The sequence below is a fragment of the Poecilia latipinna genome, unplaced genomic scaffold (genome assembly GCF_001443285.1).
Source record: "Poecilia latipinna isolate Pla-1442-1.1 unplaced genomic scaffold, P_latipinna-1.0 Scaffold2929, whole genome shotgun sequence".
NCBI lineage: Eukaryota > Metazoa > Chordata > Actinopteri > Cyprinodontiformes > Poeciliidae > Poecilia > Poecilia latipinna.
In genome coordinates this window covers 1-19,078 of record NW_015115545.1, presented here as the reverse complement: position 1 = coordinate 19,078, position 19,078 = coordinate 1, and the positions used below count along the sequence as shown (strand labels likewise).

Sequence of the window (19,078 nt, the reverse complement as noted above, 5' to 3'; positions counted from 1 at the left end):
AGCGCAAATATCGTAAAAATTTGTTATTTCTAAATTAGCAACACAAATGTGTGATTTTGACTGCAGGAAAAACACAAAAACTATCAAAATCCTGGATGGACTCATCAGTGTGACAAGACAGCATCTAAAGAAACAGAATGCTAAAACAGCTATTTATCGATAATTTTACAACTTAACGGGTTTTATCAATACATTCTGGCACCACCGGCCATTTAAGAGCATTCAGATTTTTGATGAGCCCCAAAATGAAAATGAGTTCAACACCCTGATCTAGAAGGCGCACCTGGCACACTTCCTATTTCACCTCTCTCTTTCCCTATACAGACACACTATGATTTGCTTGTGCTGGACCCCTCTACTGCGTTTCCTTTTAAACAAGCGAGGGAATTTGGTTGAAATCTTGCACACACGTTTTAGCTTCAACAGACTCGACTGATTTTATGATTTTAGGAGTCACAACAGGTTTAATGGTGTTTTTAGTGTCTATAAGGACAAGACACACACATTCCCAGAAGAGATTTATAAGATGAGGCAGAAGCACACTGGACCATGTATAGGAGAGGAAAAAAATATTTAGTTAAAACATTTTATATAAAAACTCACAACGTAACAGATTGATGCCAAAAAGCAAAAGTGCATTTATTTAGGCGGTGAAACAGAGAAAGAATAAAATGGATTTTATGGCTGTTTTCCTGAGACGTGTTGCTAAGCTCATACATTTATGGGATACACAGACACTGCTCATGTGACCCACCACTTCCCTATAATTAAAACATAATGTAACGGTCCAGCTGTTAAAGTCACAGTCAGGTCCTGAAACAGCCACTGGTTGCTCACCAGACCTGCGTCACACTGCTTTAATATTAAACGAACCATAACCCTTATTAGTTGTATATTTAAATTATTATTTTCTGTTTCAGCTGCTTGAACACAAACAATACAAAAAACAAATCCTCCTATTTCTAGAACTGCTTAGACTTTCACAGGTTAGAATTCTCTTCATTTTGACAGTAAGGCATCCCGGCGTGGCCTCCGCATGTCAGACTGTGACGTTCAGCAAAAACAAAGAAACGATCTGAATCACCCTCCCTGAAAGTAATAGTTACTGCTGTAGTCAATAAGGCAGTCAGTGGTTATTAAGAACATGTGGAGCGTCCTTCGCATTTTTCCTGTGGAAATCCCACAGCCCCTTCTGCTCTGTGACAGCATGCGTCCTGAACCGCTGCTGGGTCCGCCTCATTTCAGCTTCATCCCAGCGACGAGATGCTCCCCGTAACCAGGCATTAGCCGTGCGGATCCGAGGAGAGCCTCCGTTTGCCCGCGAGTTGCCATCCTGCACCCCGGATCTCAGGTCGCCTGCTTTTCCGGGTGACTCTTCAGTTTATGGAACTTAACGCTGTCCAGCTTCTCGAACCTCTTGTCACAGAACTCGCAGGTGAAGTTGTAAAGCGCCTCAGGTGTGTGCTTCTTCATGTGCCAGTTCAAGGACGCACGCTGGCGGCACTGGTAGCCGCAGATTTCACATCTTCACACAGGAAGGCGGAGGGAAAAGACAGACAGGTCTTATGATCATGTAGCTGTAATCTGAGGTGCCTGAGAAAAGTATTCAACCCTTTAAACTTTTCTTTTGAAGTTCTGTCATGCTACTTTAACATTCTGACATGTTACAACTGTAAACTTCCATGTATTTTATGTGATGGATCAACACACAGAATGTAATAATAGAAACATTTTGCTCAGATTAAAGTTCCTGTTCAACCATTTTTGGTCTGGATAAAGTAGGAGAGGCAGATTGGAAAACATTTAAATATATTGGATCTAATCTTGCAGTAAAACAAAAACCCAAACATCTAAATATCACATCCTCTTTTCTATGTATATATTCCAAATGCTCACATTCCAACAACTTCAAAGCTCACATTTCTATATATTGTACGTAGAGGTCGGCTGATAAAGATCGGACATCAGCCGATATGTCAGAAACAGATAGTTTCTACCTCAGCAAAGGTCTGAAAATCAGCTGCTGTCTACTTTGCTGTGAAAGTGGCCTGACTGACCGGCCCACATCTGCATGCAAGTGGTTGGCACAATACTCACCCAGCTGTTGCCAATTTAGCGACTTTGTTGCTATTTTTAGTCATTTTGCAGACAAAAAAAAAACAATCTGTATCGGCCTAAATCAGAATCAGTAGGTCAGGCCTTTCAAAGATCAGTGGTCTGCCAGAAATCTGGAATCGCTGTGGCCCTGGTCATGTGGCGTTTCAAAATATTCATCTGTAACAGCAGGATGTGACATCAGTAACTCACTGGAGCGGCGTTTCTCCTGTGTGTGTCCGCCTGTGGACCTCCAGATGATTCTTCCGCTTAAATGACTTCCCACATGTCTCACAAATGAAATCTCTGACCCCTGTAGACAGACACACACACACACACACACACACACACACACACACACACACACACACACACACACATAGATGTGCTGGTCTCTCAGGAAGCAGTTCATCAGGACGTGTCTCTGATGTGTTCACAGCCCACCTGAGTGGATGATCATGTGACGGTGCAGGTGGTTGGACAGGTAGAACTTCTTTCCGCAGCCGGGGTGAGGGCAGACCTTGGTCCTTCCTTTCCTGTGAACTAGATTCACGTGATTCTAGACAACAAACGGTTACTTTTAATCTCCCCAGGGAACTCCAGGTGATCGGTAAAGAAGGAACGGGTTGTGGCGTTTTACCTGAAAACTGCTGATGGCTACGTAAACCTGACTGCAGCCTTCGTAGGGACAGTGGAACATCTTGAGCATGCCGTCGGCTTCGATGACCGGCCCACGCCGGTTTCTCTTTGACCTGAAACGGAGAAAAAGAAAAAAACCCAAAAGGGAATCACCTGGACTGCAGGATCCGCCAACACCAGGAACATCAGCAGTTTGACCGCCACGTACCGGCCGAGACTCCGCTGCAGCTCCCTGCTGCTGCTCAGCTCCAGGTTATCGGAGTTCTGGACCAGCTGCGCTTCACTCAAACCTGCAGAGAATCGGAGGGATTAGAAAATGTTTCACAGAGCCGGAGCATTCAGCTCCCCCTGGGACTAACAACCCAGCTGCTTGGAGTCGATTAAGAATTTAACGATGGCACTTACTAAATGTAATGTTTCGACTGTTGTAAAGGTAGTTTTAAAAACTGAATGTTATTAACATCTGCTATGGCAAAACTTTGTATCATTTCAATCAATCAAGTAATCAATCAATTTGATCTATAAAGCACACTTTGTGTTGGATTCAGATAGCTGGAAGCGCATAATAAAGGGCATTTCTGAACCGTCCAAATACCAGAGTTGTGAAGTAAACTGAAACTGGTGGATACTCCCGTTTCCTCCCCTCTCTGTAAGAGAGCTGGTGGATATTAAAAGCGTTGTACTTTCTTCTCTTCCCTCCCGGGTTCCGTCGGGAGTCTCAGCGGTCATTTCTTTCTCTGCTTGACCCTCAATTAAAATACAAATCTCAATGCATTCTGTGTCATTCTTGATTCATTTATTAACTGAAACAATGTCTCATATCAAAATAAGATTAATTTATTCATTTCCTTAACACATCACACTACACTTTCTCTGACTTTGTATTGCATAAACAAATGACTAACTTAATGGCCCAGAAAAAAACAAAACGAAACAAACACTGGTCTATTCCTCAACGGTTTTCAGGAGCCCAGATCGTAACAACCATGAAGACATAATTTGCATCCGGCGTTCCGGATCCGCCATAAAAGCCGAACTGCCGTTCTCTGACGGCTACGGCTGGTTACTAATCTCCAAAGACCCAAAATGAGGATGCTTACTGCTCCCGGAAAACACCACTGGGAAAAATTCACACTGATAATTTTTAACCAGAAACTGCAAAGCGCTGGTTAACGGGAAAGAACCGAAACCGTCTGGACATTATTCCCCTGACCAAAACTGTGCGTTTCATTTTTGTGGATACACTCTAGAAACTGAGGTAAATGATTTACTAAATCAGTTGCGGGAGGGAAGTGTTCTGCTGCTGTGCTCCACTGCCCTCCATATGCTGATCAAGACATAATGAGACCTCAGGAAACAAAACGCAATGATTTAGATAGAACAATGGATTTTCTAAGGTCTTTTTGGGAAAACAAGAACAGAGAAACTATTACTATCTCAAGAGTCATAGTCCAGGCTTAAAACTTCATAATGTTTCCTTAAAATAAAAGACATTTCCAGCAAAAACTCCATCTGGTTTATCTTGGAATATTTACTACCTGTCAGGGAATCTTCCTCTGGCGGGTCTCGGACTTTTAAGTCAGGCGAACACAGCTGGTTGTAGGCGACGCCACCAATCACGGTGCAGGTGACTTCCTCCATGTTTCCACTGCTCATGTTGAGCTGGACTCCTTCTGAGGCCAAAGCCTCATAGCTGGGACCAGTGATGATGATCAACTGGGAATGGGAGGAAGAGGACAAAGAAAGATTTACCAGGTTCATCCACATTCTGCATTTCACAATTCCACTTTTCTAGACTTCACTTTGCAGAATCATCAGTGCTTTGTGTTTATTGAAAAATATGAAATGCTGACGTTCACTTTGAATTTATGGAGGATCTTTTTACAGCAGAGAAAGAATGAAAGTCAGAAGGAAATAAATGAGAGAAACAAGAAAACATGGAAGAAAAAAGCAAGTAAGAAAGAAAGAAAAATACACAAAGAAAGAAAAAGAGGAAGAGAAATAAATAAGACAAAAAACAAGAAAGACAGAAACAGAAAGGAGAAAATAATGTGAACAAGGAGGAAAGCAATAAAGAAGGAAGGAAACAGAAATGTAGAAAACAAGGAAGACAGAAGAGGGAGCAAAGTGAGGAGGGACAAGGCAGGAATGGAAGGAATCGATGACTAAAAAAATTAAATGTAGGATAGACATGAGGAAGAATGTAAAAATGAACAAAATGGAGGAAAGACCAGAAGGAAGGAAATTAAGAAAAAAATCATTAAGAAAATCCACCTCTAGGTTATTTTAGACAACGAAGCAAACCTGGCATTAAGACGAGTGAGAGAGCTTTTACTAGCCTGGTGGCCCACCAGGCTTATCATACACCGGGGGAAATGCTGCACCGCCCTCAAGTAATAAGCAGTCCTTGACATGAGGTGCAGCCCTACCTGGGAGCTTTCTAACGCCGTCCGCTGGTTGGGAAGTTCGCAGTCGGCCGCTGCCGTCTGCAGAGGCTGAGGCTGGAACAGTTGGGTCTGATCCTGGGCCTGCGCAGGCGGCGGGTTGGACACCTCCAGCTGAGAACTCAGAGTGACGGATCCACTCAAGCTCCGGTTGTCCTCGTTCATTTCATCAGGTAAAGAAGCTTCTGCTGCTGTGCTGTAGTCATAATCAGGCGCTAAAGTCCTCAGCTTCTCCCCCTCTCCTTCTTGTTCTGTACCTCCGTCCACATCCTCCAGCGCTGCTCCCTCCTCTTCCTCGGCAGAGGCAGAGTGTAAAGACACCGCGTCCCAGGCAGGTTGTCCTGTCAGCGCAGATGAAGCCTCTATCCTTGGCTGCTGGTTTTGGTTTCCATCTTCTTCCATCTGGTTCGTGGCATCAGTTAGCTCATCTAAAAAAAAAAAATAAAAAAATTAAAAAAAAGACATCAATGCATCGAAAGAGAAGTTAGAAGAAGAATCACACTACCTGCATTTCCACTAACCATAAAATTGAACAAATTTAAAGTACCAAATTAAATTTACTAAATGGAAACATGCCAATTTAGAAAAAAAGTGTTTGTCCTTTAACAAAGTGGTTTATTGCTGTATGGAAATAGATGTATTTTGCAAAACTGAGATAGAAACACTTCTTTTGCGTCACACGAGTCACGTGATCAACAGCCGGATGTTGTTACTGGCGAAACCATCGAAGTCAACGACAGGAAGTGGTAGGAGGACGACGTTTTCTTGGGGGTTTTTTCTCGGACAATGTGCAGCTGGCTCCACCAGAGCTCTCAAAGTTCATAAAAAGTGGCGCGTCATTAGAAACTGTTGAATCAATTTAACCAAAACGCTCTCAGGTACGGTTGTTAACGCCGTGGCTGAAATATGAATACGTCTCAACTAACTGCTTACATCCGTCGCTGCCATAATTTTGAATAACTTATCGCGTGAATAATTATAATTTTATTTCATATTTAATAAAAACACCGCAATTGTGAAATTGTATATTTTCGACATTAGGAGAATACAGACGAATATTTGCGCACATCTGTAATGGAAACCAAGCTAATGAGGCAGATCAGAATCCAGCACCAGAGTTATGACCTTTGCACTTTTTGTGGCCTTCCTTTCTTCTCTGTCTGCCCGCCGCGCCTTTAACCGACGGAGGCTCCGTTTTGTTTGCTGCCTCTCCATCGCTGTCGGGGTTCCCTCTCTCTTCACGCTCCGAGTCGCTGATCTCCTTCGGCGGGGAGTAGAGGTACTGCACAAAGGAGTGGTCCGATTCGCAGCGCCACACGGCGGCGGTGGAGAGGTTCGCCTTCGGTTCCAGAGCTCTGAGCTGAGGCTCGTGGGGGCAGGAGGCCGAGTGCTCCCGGTACCAACTCACCAGACTCTGCAGGCTGGAAACGCGCTGCTTCCTACCTGATAGACAGCAGACAAAGCAAAGATAACCACATTTTTCACACACACACACACACACACACACACACACAAAAGAAAAGAAAAAACAGAGAAATTTTCTTATCGGGATAGGATGCAATAAGCTTCGACTTCTTCCTACTCCTTTTCTTGTTGTTTTATTATTATTGACTAGGTCGGTAACAATAAGCAATAAATCAATTAATCGCATGATAAATTTGTTTTCCCTGTCTAGGATGAATGAATGAATGAATATTTTTAGTGCAATTTCAGTTAAAGAGACTTCACAATCTAGTCTAATTATTGTTGTTTTGCTTTTTATTTTGGAGATTTAAAAATGTTTTTTCCAGTCCTAGTCCTTTAGAAATTAGCGTTTTTATAATCTTTGAGTTAGTATATTTGCATTAATAATATGCCACTATTATTATTACTACTATTGTATAAATTGAAAGTTTTCTGAAAATTTGTGTTTATCACAGTCATTTCTGGAACGATTTATCGTCCAGCACAATTTCTTATTGTGACAGGCCTAATTAAAACATGTTTTTATTTTCTTAGTCAGTTTATTTTTTTTCTCAGACATTTTACTTCTTCAAAATAAATATTTCATTTCAAACTTGTAGAAACGTAAAAGCCAAAGCAAAATTTTATTTATTTTTTTATTTAGAAAGGAAAGCAATGCAATTCTGTCTTTTCACTTCAATTTTACACAACACTTTTAAGTCGCATAAATTTAGGGGTGCGCTGATTGCAGTTTTCCGGTCAATCACTGATCCACTAAAAGCCTAATCCACATTTCGACTTGGCAAATACCAATTATTTGGTCTGAAGAGTTGCTAAAATAGCAACAAATTTCCTAAGTTGGCAACAGTGTACATCAGTCAGTCCTGTCTCATAGCAGAACAAAAGAGGAAAGTGGATTTCAGACCTTGCGGAGGTGGATAAGATCGGTGGAAAAGATAAGTTTAAGATAAAAGTAGCAGCCGGTTGTAGATCTTCCAAAATTAAGAAAAACTGGACCAATTTATTTCTGTACTCCTACATAAATTCCAATCAAGTACAGTCTGTGCTTGGAATATGACAAAATAGTCGAACGTAGGGAGGCACCACAATCCCAAAATAGAAACGTGAAACTAACCTGAAAATATTCCCAGATAAGCAAAGACAACACACACCTCCTTTCTGTTTCCCAGTCACCCCTGCTGTGGTCTTCTTTCTGAAACACAACCATCACTTTCATAAGGGATTTAAATGCACCCCGTTGTATGTGCGCTTCGTGTCCCCCCTCTTACCCGCAGGACTCCTGATGGTTCTTGTCTCCATAAGTGGAGTTGAGCAGGATGAGGTATTCGGCCAGCCCAGCATCACTCAGGCTGGTCCTCCTGCGGAGCTCGCTCCACAGCTTGTGCGACTCTCCGAGGTACACCCTCCTCACGTCGTACTTCTTTCGGGATTCCAGCCGCCTCTGAGCTCGGTCTGAGTCCGTGAGCCTCGGCCGGCCCCTACACCGCTTCGGAACACCTCGGTCCTCGGCTCGGTCGGCCTCAGAAGGACAGTCTGCCGGACAGTGCGCCATCTTGGTATTTAACGCCGACAGCTGATCCTGTGATTACCGGAAGTTGCTTTAAACCTCACAGGAAGCACGATATTGTAGTTTATGTTAATCTTATCATTGAACAGAATCAATGCTAAATATATATATACGCAAGAGCTTATGTGAAAATAAACCCTGGATACCATAAACAAAATTATCTATATGGTGACAGTCACAGTTGCTTGTATTCTATCCGGACCATTTTCACTGTAACACCGGTGTGCCACCTGAAAACAGCCGCGGGAAACTTCGAGTGCGAGGTGAATTCTGTTTGGTTTCAGATGACAGACATCTTGACGTTGGTGTTCAGGACCTTGTCGTCACAGACAGGTCAGAACAAGGACCCTAGTGCCGGTCCTCCACCCCCAGCACCCCACTCCAACACCCTGGTAGTGGGAGAGCACCGCCTCAGTCGCTCTGTGCTGCTACTGGCGGCCGTCACCGCCGCCTCGGAGCTCGGCGTCAGGGTGGCTTTCTTCGCCCAGACTCAGATTCAGAGCCTCCCGGAGTGTCTGCAGAGATGCAGCGCGACCCAGAACCCGGAGGGTCTGAAGGTAAACCAAACTACCCTGAAAACCACAACAACCACTGAGAAAAATATAGCAGAATACCTGGATCTATTTACACCTTTGTCACGTTACAGCGACAAACCTCTGTGTGTTTTATTGGAATATTTATGACACACCAACACAATGTAGTGCTTGGAAGAGATATTGAGATATTAAGTCATACACTCCTAAATAAACTCTAATTGCATCCAGAAGTCACTGTTTAATAAACAAAACCGGCCTATGTGTAGTATAATCTCAATTTAAAACAGTTCCGTGAAGGCTGCAAACAGTAAAAGAAAGCTCTGATGGTGGCAAACAAAAAGTACATGACTTCAGTATAATTAAAAACAGCGACACCTGGAGGACACCTCAGATCATAGCAACCTTTCAGTAGCAAATACAAGCTCAGAAAATTCTGATTTTACCTTGACTAAATCTAGATTAAATCAGTAAAATACTTTAGAACATTTCGAGCCAACGAGGCAAGCTCATTGAAGCATTCGATGAGGTTTGAAGTAGGAATACACCGATCCACTTTTTTTTTTTCTTTTGATACCGATAGCTGAGGTTTAGTATCGGATGATACCGATCCGATGCAGAAAAACAGTGCTCAGTTGACTTAAAACTTTTCTTTAAAAAAGAAAAAGGGAAAAAAAAACATTGACATTTGTACTGAAGTACAAATGTATCTGATAACTGCAACAGTACAGCACACTAAAATTACACCAGCAGCTTCACAGGCTTGGTCAAACATGTAAAATCAACACAACTTTAATTTGTTCAGTCAGTGCAATTATTAGTATAACAGCTAATGTAAAATAAATAATAAATCGTGATGTCACTCGTAGTACAAAATATAGAATTACACTGAATAGATCTACCCTTATGGACTGGCCACATTATCAATACCTGAGCTAGATTTTTTTTTTCAATATTATAGCGATATTAATATCAGATTGGTGCATCTTTAGTTGTAATTTGACAAAAATATGGGGAAAAAAAACAATAAACCGAAACCGGTGATGTTCGGTGTGGGATTGCGTATGTTTGCTCATCTAAAAAGTAAGAAACTATTAGCAACTTATTCATTACAGCATGTCAGGATTATCTGAGTTACAGTCTCAGCTACTGTCTGACAGTTTACTCTCACCTCATTTGTAACTTTTTATGATTAACATTATTGTTACTGTTATTTGAAGAAAATCACATTCAGCTATCCCCGGACCCTGGAGGAGCTACTCCAGCAGGTCGCCAGCCTTCACGAGTTCCCCTGCCCGCCCTCCCTCATCATCATCGACAGACTGGACGGCTTCCTGCGGGGCGCCGTGGCCAGCAGCCATGCTGGCTTTCACTCAGGAGACGAGTCTCGCGCTGCTCATCTGGCGGCGCTGCTTTGCGACACCGCTGCCTTTCTCACCGAAGTCCTGGAAAAGAGGGGCTCCAGCTCGGCCCCCTGCCGCACCATTGCCTCCTTCCTCTCGGACGCGGACAGCGGGCAGGAAAGCCGGGACCCCTCAGCCATGGATCCCATTCTGGACGTTCTTGACCGCTACTTCCAAGCTCGCTGCACTCTGGACCAGGACAGAAGCTACGAAGCTGCCGCAGCAGCAGCACAGGAGGCCTGGCACGTCTACCTGTCTGGAACTAAAATCCCGGATGACCTTGAGGATGGACCCACTTTGGCACAGGAGTGGAAACTCTTCATTTTTCCTGAGGGTTTAATGGAGTTCAAGTTAGTTTGAAAGGCTTTGGTCTCCCGATGTTAAAACCCTTCATTTTTATTTAGAACCACCACAGCTGGCTGAGAAGTAAACTATTAATGGCATCAATTTAATCAAACTTATATATATTATATATATATATATTATGTAGCTGATCTGTTTTTGTTCACTGTAATTTATTGGCCAAAAAATGTCCAATGTTTTTCCCTCAAGGCCTTAAGAAATGTGTAAAACATCCTCAGCTATGGAAAGGTAAGGTTTAAAAAATATTTCAGAATTGTTTATTTTGTTTTTTATGTTTTTCTTATTCTGTATTAAGTGAGACAGAGAAACATTTTTTTTAAAAAAAGTTCTTACATATAATCATACGCTTATTTTTAAAGGCGCACCGATCTGCTTTTCCCAGCCATTACTGATTTCCGGTTTCCTTTAACAGTAACGTCTGACCAACTGATTGGATTTTTTTTTTAAAGACTACATGACATAAAAGACAAGAAAAATTGCAGCAGGTTCCTTGTTAGAGGTCATCAAGGCATTTCTTCGTAACCTTTGAGTTCTACTAAACTCCTAAAAAGTTCAGGAAAGTACATCGTCGATGTGTGTATAAAACACATTGAAGAAGGTTTAATGAGTTTGATGAACAAGGATAAAAGTAAATTTTTTTTCAGTGTTTGACTTGTCGATGAAGGGAAAGCAGATTAAATAGTGGTGCTAAACAACGTATTTTCAACTAAGTACCACTGTGAAGTGATCTTTTTCGTTCTCCAGATGTTCTTGTTTATATCAAAAATACATTTTATGCTTTGTAAAGATTTCTGTGGATTGTTCAGTTTTAATTGTTTTATGTGAAAGACTTCGTAGACAAGTTTTAGGTTCTTTTATTTTTTTTATTAAAAATTTATTCAAAACTTATTAAGGCAAACGATGTATTTCTTTTAAAGCAAATGTATCACTAATATTTATTTTTGTAAAATAATAAAAAAATTTAAAAAAGCTCTTAGGCTTACAAGATGTCTAAGCTTCAGGAAATGCAAATTTGAATGTTCAAGTCAGTCGTGATTTAAATGTGATTGATTGAAAGGCAAACAGTTGCAGACTTTTCCCCCTACAAATCTGCACCTGTTGCTTCATGTACACTTTTTACAAAAAAAAACAAAAACAATAATGGTTAGAAGTTCAGTAATACAATTCAATTTACAATTACAGCCGCAACAAGTTTATCCTTCACAGCAAGCAAATAAGCTTATTAAAAGGTTAATCAGAGCCGCAGTAAACTGGACAATTCTAGTCTGCCAGGTTCTGCTCTCTAGGGGGCAGTGTTGGCCCAAAGATGTACAACAGAAGAAATTATTACAGGTACAGTTCCCTAAATATAGTTATCTTAAAGCAATGCCGCATAGCCTACAGTAATAAGAATTTCACTGAATATACTTTAAAATTCTGTTTTTGATAAATGATTAAAAAAATACAATCTTTATCTGAAACAACAGTGCTATTATTTAAGAATTTAATATGTCACACAAATATTCTAGATTTTAGAAATGACCTGGCAGTGAGCGCTATCAATATTATGTATTTTTGGTGTAGTCGGTAAATCAGCATGATGGTAAATGAACTGAACTTCTATAGCATTTTTCCAATCATACGACAAAAAGTGCTTTACACTACAGCCACGTTAATCCATTTGGGCTCACACATTTTTACACCAATGCCAGATTGGCAAGCAACTTGCCCGCACATCACATCAACGTATGACAGGAGGGAGCTGGAATCGAACCTACGACCTTCTGATTGAACAAAATGAGAGGAAAATGTACAAAAATATACAAAATCCATGTTGTGATGTAGGTCTCCTACAACTAAATTTAAATGATCATTCATTTTTATGTTGCCTTTTTAATGTCAAAACCTGCTAAATTAAATCTGGACGTGTATAATTCATGAATATTTTGACCACCTTTTCATGTAGCACCAACTTTCCAAGAAGGTTTGAATGTTGATGATGTTCCTTTGTCTGAACGTGAAAAGGTAAAAAAGAAAAAGTTGAATTCAAGACTTCATCTCAGTTTGCGTTCTGTGCTAACAACGAAATATTAGCCTGCTAACACATTGGATAAATAATGCATGTAAGGTACATCATAATCTAACAAACTTTAGCATTGTGGGCGGCATAAGCATATTAGGTAGTTAATATTGTTAGCTAAGAGAAATTGCTGCTAGCATTTAATCCAATCTTTTGAATTCCTAATAAAATGCAAGTGTATAAAACAGAGATTTATAAAAGTATACAGATACAGACTCTCATAACCACTTCAAGACCCAACAATCAGTTAAACAACTAGAAAAGGACTTAGGGGTCAGAGAATGATGCCTGCACCCGGGTAGTTCTACAGATTTAGGTTAGGCTACTATAGACAGAATAAAACTGAGGTAATAATAGCTTGTTTATGCTTTTGTTAATAAATTTGTTCACAATAAAGTAATTCCAGAGAAAGACCTTCTAGAGCAGTCTTTCTTTTCACCATGCCTGAGGTGTTGTAGCAATCCTGTCACTGAAGGATAAACAAAAACATAATTATTTAAAATATAGAACACTGGAAACACTTTTTCCAATCTAATCTGGAAGGTTTGGTGGATAGTGTTGTGTATTAATATTTGCTATGAATCACAGTTGATATTGCTTGAAATGGAAGTGTCATGTCCTTTACAGAATATCCAAAGTGTCATTCTCTTTGAGTCTGTTAGCTGGTGTCTAACAGACTCAAAGAGTCTGTTAGACACCACGAATATTTTCCTAACAGTTGATGAGAGGCTATCGCTAGCCTGCGGTGAATATCCAAATGCTGCTCTCCAGCCCTCTGATTCAAGTTGGTATCCTCTCAGACATCATCATGGACAGGGTACTGCCTTACCAGGAAAGATCTTCTATGAGGAGGAATCTCATTTTTGTAGTCATTGGCATAGATAACCACTTTGCCAATGTCGTCAGCTCTACTCATAGGGCTGTAATCCATGGAGACCCCAGAGTCTGCAACTGCCATGTAGGTGTATCCAGGATCTTTGGCCATCCAGACATTGTTTGGATACTCAAAGCTGGATTGAGATGAAAGGTTCCCAGAACCAGAGCTTTGCTGCACAGAGCCCAGGTCAGAGTGAGACTCACTCTTGGGTGGCTTTCTGGAGGCAAAAAGCACCCCAGGGGGTAAGGCTTCCTCGAGAGTGTCCTCCGTGTGCTCTTCTTCAGTGCGTTTGTTGCCGCTGAGTGTGATGTAGGTGTCTTGAGATTCCAGTAGAGAACACTGGGACCTGGGGACGGGGTGCTGTTGGAACTCCCTTAGACGATCCAACAGCCAGTGGTCGTGTAGAGGGGTCCTCCATCCATTTGTTTGAAGGGCATCAACCCTGTCCACCGACTCTCTATCAAGAAGACCTTTGTTCAAAACCCTGTCCTCATTTCTGACAAGGGCCAAAGCTTTTGAGGCCTTTGGTGGAAGAGGTGGAGAGGACAGCGGAGGACAAAGGTTGAGTTCAGAGAGTACTTCCAATGGAGAAGGGCATTCTTCAGAGAGGATGAAAGGGGAAGTCAGCCATAAGCTTCCACTGGTCTGTCCTAACCACTCCTATGCAAAACAACAGCAAAATTAGGAGACCAGGGTCATGGTAAGCACAATGCCAAATACCTAAAGAGGTCACAGAACTCTGAAAATGTTTGTCTTGTTCTTACCTTGAAGTCTCCACCATAAACTGTGAACAGATTTTGGAACTTGCTGTCAGGAGTTGGAATAGCTGGCCAAAGTTTCTTGATAAGGAACCTAAAACAAGAGCAAAGATTTAATGTAGTGCTCTCTAATGTTTCATCTGATAGTTGTGCAGATTTTTAAAAGCAAGCAACATAATTTTGTGGCTACAAAATAAGCCATATGATTATATTTTCATAGTGCACTGACCTGTGATGGGACAGAAACATGGTAAGACAAAGCAGAACAAGGATGAAGGAGATGATGAAGGTCAGGGACACAATAAGTGGGTCAAGTTCTGTAGGGTACAAAGCAAGATCAGGTTGATTTCTGGGCGATGACGGTAGGAGTTTGTCCTACAACCAGTGGGTGGTCAGTTCATACTCCCACTCCTTCTGTATGTTGTCGTGTCATTGGACAAGCCACTTCACCCGCCTTTCCTGTTAGTGATGGTCAGAGGACCTCGTAGTACACCATAGAAGCTGTGGCTACAATGTAGCTTACCACCATCACCTTGTGAATGAATGACTGTAGTGTGAAGCACTTTGGGGTTCTCTGGACTTGATCAAGGATTATACAAGTACACATCATTTACCATTTAGATCAGTTGTATCCCAGTTTTTAGTCATGTCCAAAGTACTCGCAGGCCACAAAATGACAAGTATGAAAGCAAAAATGATTGCGATTCCTCCTTTTTTCCCTGCTCATCAATAAACAAGAATACAATATTTTAACAATTAAAACAATAACATAGTCAGGTTCTTGTAAGGAAATTATTTTTAATTGTTCGAGCAGAACAAAAAGGGTTCTGCACATTTGTGGCGTCTTATTTGAAATGAATTCAATTTGGAAAGTTTTGGCAGACAAATTTTGGCTCTTATAAAAAACAAAAACCTGATTAAGGTTACTCTCCATGATAACACTTCATTTAGCCAAGTTCAATAAATTAAAGCAAATCTGTGTTCACACAAGACAATTACAACTGTGAGATATTAACAAAAAGTCTCCAAATTGGTAGCTTTTCAAAATGACCACACAAAAAAATCCGTCCAGTGGCCATAGTGGCCCCCAGAACGCACTTTGGACAACTTTCAGAAGTTGTCCAAAATCATTTGTCCAAAATGATAAGCCATATGATATGGCTTATCATATAGGATATGATAAGCCATATCATATCCCATATTCTTAGGCCTTCTAATGGCTCATTAGAAGGCCTAAGAAGAACATTGACATGCTGAAAAGGTTGTTATACCACCAGGAAGAGAACTAAAACATGCAGGATGCCTGCTCTCGAGGTCCGACTTTGGGCACCACTGATTTAGGATATTCTATTCCCAATTTGAAGGTGTACAATGCGAATTCCATTATAAACACAACATATGTAGATCATCCACCTGCAGGCAAAGTCTCTGTGAACACAGGGTCACTCCAGGCGCTCCAGTACCCGTCATAGGTGATGCCATCCAGGTTGACCCGGACCTGAACCCTGTACTTTGTACCCGCCTCAAGGCCCCTCAGGATCATCTCGGAGCAGGCTTGTATCGCCTCCACCTGCAGCAAACACAACTCTCTTCTTCAGTACGGAGCTAGAGACATGCAATGACAATTCTACAATGTTTTGTCTACTGGTGGGGTCACTAAACAACCGTCGTACCTGCCCAACGTGACTGTCTGCCGGAGCGTAGAGAACCTCGTAGATCATGCTGTCGTCCATGTACTTCAGAGTCGGCGCCACCCAGCTCACGTTCAGCTGGCCCTGATGGCCTGTGCTGCTCACTGTCACATTCTTAGGAGGGTCGAGCAGAACTGCCAGAAAAAACAATTCAATGATTTAAAAAAAAGAAAGTAAAATTATTTCAATCTGACAATTTTTCACTGATTTGTTGCACACAGAGTGCCTTTGCAAACGTACTTGCATCCCCCAGGACTCTAAGAGTGTGCTGTGCTTTTCTAGGCCCTACTAGTCGATACTGTGCTGCAGTTACATCTGCATGGGCGGTTCTAGATGGGCGTCAGCCGGGGTCAGTCCCTCAAATGATAATACTAAATCAATTTCTGATCGCAATGTGGCACAGGAACTGTAACTAACGGTTCCGTTGGAGCAATTACATTTTTTTTCACCTTCACAGTTTTACTTCAACAGTGAATTCAAAGTTAGGCTTTCAGTTGTAGCCTTGTTGAGATAGGATCACAGTTCTCATGTGCTAGTCAGGGGGCTGCAACGGATCTGCACATGGCTGTGACCTGTGGCTCACTTGATATGTAAAATAAAAAAAAAAAATTGAATATTTCCCTGTTTTGTTTTTTTTCCATTTTATCCTTTTGTTTTGTTCCTCTTATGAAACAAACACTGCCTTCCCTCCTCTCTCCCCTTGTACATTTGGTCTACATCTGCCACCTGCAACTCTTTGTTGTGTCTCCTTGCACCAGTTTTGCAAGACAGTAGATTTAGACTTTTGAGCATTATTTTTTACACAGATCAGTCAGATTCCATGGAGAGTTCACCACGTTTTAAGTTTTCCAATAGATTATTCATTGTATTTGCAGTGAGTCAGTGTTTGGATTGGGTCATGTGATCCAGTTTTGACATAAACCAATCCTTTAGCAGGTCTGGCTGTATGTTTAAAGCTGCTCTCCTGCTGAGACTGAGACGCTTGAGACTTTTGTCCCAATCTCAAGCGTCATTTGCAGTTTTTCTTACAGCATTGCCTGGTATATTTCTGCTCCATTCATGTTTCCAAGGCCGGATTTACAAGGATGTGGGCCCCCTGGGCTGCTGACAGTTTGGGTCCCCTATCCTCTAGAGGAAATTGTTTTCACTAATGCAAATTACAGTACATGAATAAGTGGTCTTAAACATCAGTATGAACTGATGAATGGTTTAATATGTCGCCTGCCCAACAGCTCCATATTGAAATCAACTATAACTTCATCAATTTTCAAATACATGAATTTTGGTTTTATTTATAAAAATACCAAAAAAAATTTTGATCCATCTCACCAGATATTAGTCTTTGAATGTTATATAAAGCACATATTTTGCAAAACACACATTTATCAATAGAAGAAAGAGAAAAAAAAAACAAAGAAAAATCTTCGGGTCACCCCCAGAAAATCGGGGCCCTGGTTTGCCGCCCCTTTCTAAAGCATGTCGCCATCAGTTGTGACCAGCTCCTTCCCCTATTGATCACCACAGACTGATGCTGCCACCACCATGTGTCCCAGTGGGGATGGTGTAATATTAGATCACTTCTAAAGACAGTCATTTGCATTAGATTTTCTTTTGGAAAGTCACAAACGCACCTCAAACTTTGTAGATTCTAATTTAGTTGAACGTTTGTTTTATTTTTAGAAAAACAATGTATATATCCTTCGCCTTCGAGACAATACTCCCAATAAAAATGCGGCGTCTCACTCACACAGAAGCTCGATGAGAAGGCTGCGGTTGTGGATCTGGATCCCCTCCCGATAAACTTGGATGTCCAGTTGGACGAACATCTGGACCCGGTCCAAACGGCACAAGAAGAGCCGCTTCCCACCTGCTGACCGCAGGACCTGCAGCGCGCACGTGCTGCCGTTCTCTTTTCTAATCGGAACAGAAAGAGCGAATCAGAGGCCAGAAATCAGACTCTGGATGCTAGTGGGGTGTCATTAGCTGCATTTTATATTTATAAATATTTTTTATTATTATTATTTTATATCGGAAGCGGACTTACTGGTAGGCATATCTGAAGGAGTACTGATCCACAGAGCCGGCCCGCTCCTCGTCTTCCTCCCAGAAACACACAAAGTCCTTCTTGGTCTCCGCAAAGCATTTCGGGTCCTTTGGTTCTTCCTTTAGAAGAATGGAAGCTGCACAGACAGGAAAAACAAAACAAGTGTTGTGAATAATTTCTGTTTATATTTAGCGGCTCAGCCAAAAAAAAAAAAAAGGCAACAATATAAAAACTAAACTCACCTTTTCGTTTAAAATCCTGAACGTCTCCAGCTGCTGCGGCGGCGCAGAGCGTCAGGTAAAGTGCCAGCAGCCGGACGAGTCGCTCACATGTCATCCTTTAGTCTGAAAGACTCGGATTCTCTGCCGTCCAACCTGCATCCCTGGACAAGCAACTGTCAGAAACAGGCGGCAGCCAGCAGAGAGGCTTGTTTTTTTTTTTTCTGTTTTTTTTTTCTTACTTTTTCTTCAGATACGACTGCGATGGCGCAACGTGGCTGCGCGCCTGCTGGACAGCGATAAGACGCGGTGCAGAGCTGTTTACGTTCTACAGACTGGGGGACAGGAGGTGGAGCGAAAAACAAACGTAAGAGAGCAGTTTTATTCAGTTTTTTTCTCTTTTTTTCTTTCTTTTTTTTTTTCGTAGTCGGGAGGCGGGATGCCATTGATGTTTATGAGTCTGTGGCTGAGATCCAAACTGCGTGTAAAAATGCACCGGACGGACGGATGGATGGGTATAAAGCTGCTACTAATCCTTGGGATTTATTTTAGAATTTTATTTGATTTTATTTTACATGCAATGAGATAATGAAATCAAACAAAATTTGGTTTTGTAAGACATTTAGAGAGGGCCTTTACAAAAATAAAGGCATGTGATTTTTGTTTATTTTTTTTAATCTTGGCTCAATTGTTTCCTATTTTGTTGTTTTAGAATATATTTTTAGTCTGTCCACATGATCAACCACAAAGAGTGAAACAAAGAGTGATTCTGCAGTTAGCCATTTTTTTTTCTTCCTTTGGTAAAAATCGATAGATGTCTGCAATGAGATTAAAATAAAAGTAAAAGGAAAAACAAGGTTAGTAAAAGACAAACTGTCATTTTCCACAAAAGGTTGCCTCTTATTTCAAGAAAATGTATATTTG

At 41.4% G+C, this 19,078-nt stretch overlaps 3 protein-coding genes across 5 annotated transcripts; 1 reads left to right on the top strand and 2 right to left on the bottom strand.

Annotated features, from left to right (window-relative positions):
- Nucleotides 1-614: 614 nt before the first annotated feature.
- LOC106939615 (zinc finger protein 653-like) lies at nucleotides 615-8,248 on the bottom strand. Of its 2 annotated transcripts, XM_015022073.1 has the most exons (10): nucleotides 7,910-8,248; nucleotides 7,793-7,833; nucleotides 6,303-6,620; nucleotides 5,163-5,605; nucleotides 4,272-4,449; nucleotides 2,942-3,023; nucleotides 2,735-2,846; nucleotides 2,539-2,653; nucleotides 2,308-2,407; nucleotides 615-1,525 (listed from the first exon to the last, which is right to left on the bottom strand). In XM_015022073.1, the coding sequence occupies exons 1-10, from the start codon at nucleotides 8,191-8,193 to the stop codon at nucleotides 1,348-1,350; spliced, it is 1,851 nt and encodes a 616-aa protein (XP_014877559.1). In that variant the 5' UTR covers nucleotides 8,194-8,248; the 3' UTR covers nucleotides 615-1,347. The 2 variants fall into 2 exon arrangements, with proteins under 2 accessions (XP_014877559.1, XP_014877560.1); XM_015022074.1 differs by lacking the exon at nucleotides 615-1,525 and having other exon boundaries at nucleotides 2,316-2,407; nucleotides 2,539-2,637.
- A 229-nt stretch (nucleotides 8,249-8,477) lies between these two features.
- Nucleotides 8,478-11,296, top strand: LOC106939617 (ATPase SWSAP1-like). The gene is made up of 2 exons (XM_015022077.1): nucleotides 8,478-8,765; nucleotides 9,962-11,296. The coding sequence occupies exons 1-2, from the start codon at nucleotides 8,493-8,495 to the stop codon at nucleotides 10,502-10,504; spliced, it is 816 nt and encodes a 271-aa protein (XP_014877563.1). The 5' UTR covers nucleotides 8,478-8,492; the 3' UTR covers nucleotides 10,505-11,296.
- Nucleotides 11,297-11,437: 141 nt separating this feature from the next.
- LOC106939616 (erythropoietin receptor-like) lies at nucleotides 11,438-19,044 on the bottom strand. 2 transcript variants are annotated; one of them, XM_015022076.1, is made up of 9 exons: nucleotides 18,397-19,044; nucleotides 18,179-18,318; nucleotides 17,937-18,072; nucleotides 17,640-17,806; nucleotides 15,875-16,026; nucleotides 15,615-15,771; nucleotides 14,431-14,518; nucleotides 14,208-14,295; nucleotides 11,438-14,103 (listed from the first exon to the last, which is right to left on the bottom strand). In XM_015022076.1, the coding sequence occupies exons 2-9, from the start codon at nucleotides 18,270-18,272 to the stop codon at nucleotides 13,363-13,365; spliced, it is 1,623 nt and encodes a 540-aa protein (XP_014877562.1). In that variant the 5' UTR covers nucleotides 18,273-18,318; nucleotides 18,397-19,044; the 3' UTR covers nucleotides 11,438-13,362. The 2 variants fall into 2 exon arrangements, with proteins under 2 accessions (XP_014877562.1, XP_014877561.1); XM_015022075.1 differs by having other exon boundaries at nucleotides 18,179-19,044.
- Between the last annotated feature and the right edge of the window lie 34 nt (nucleotides 19,045-19,078).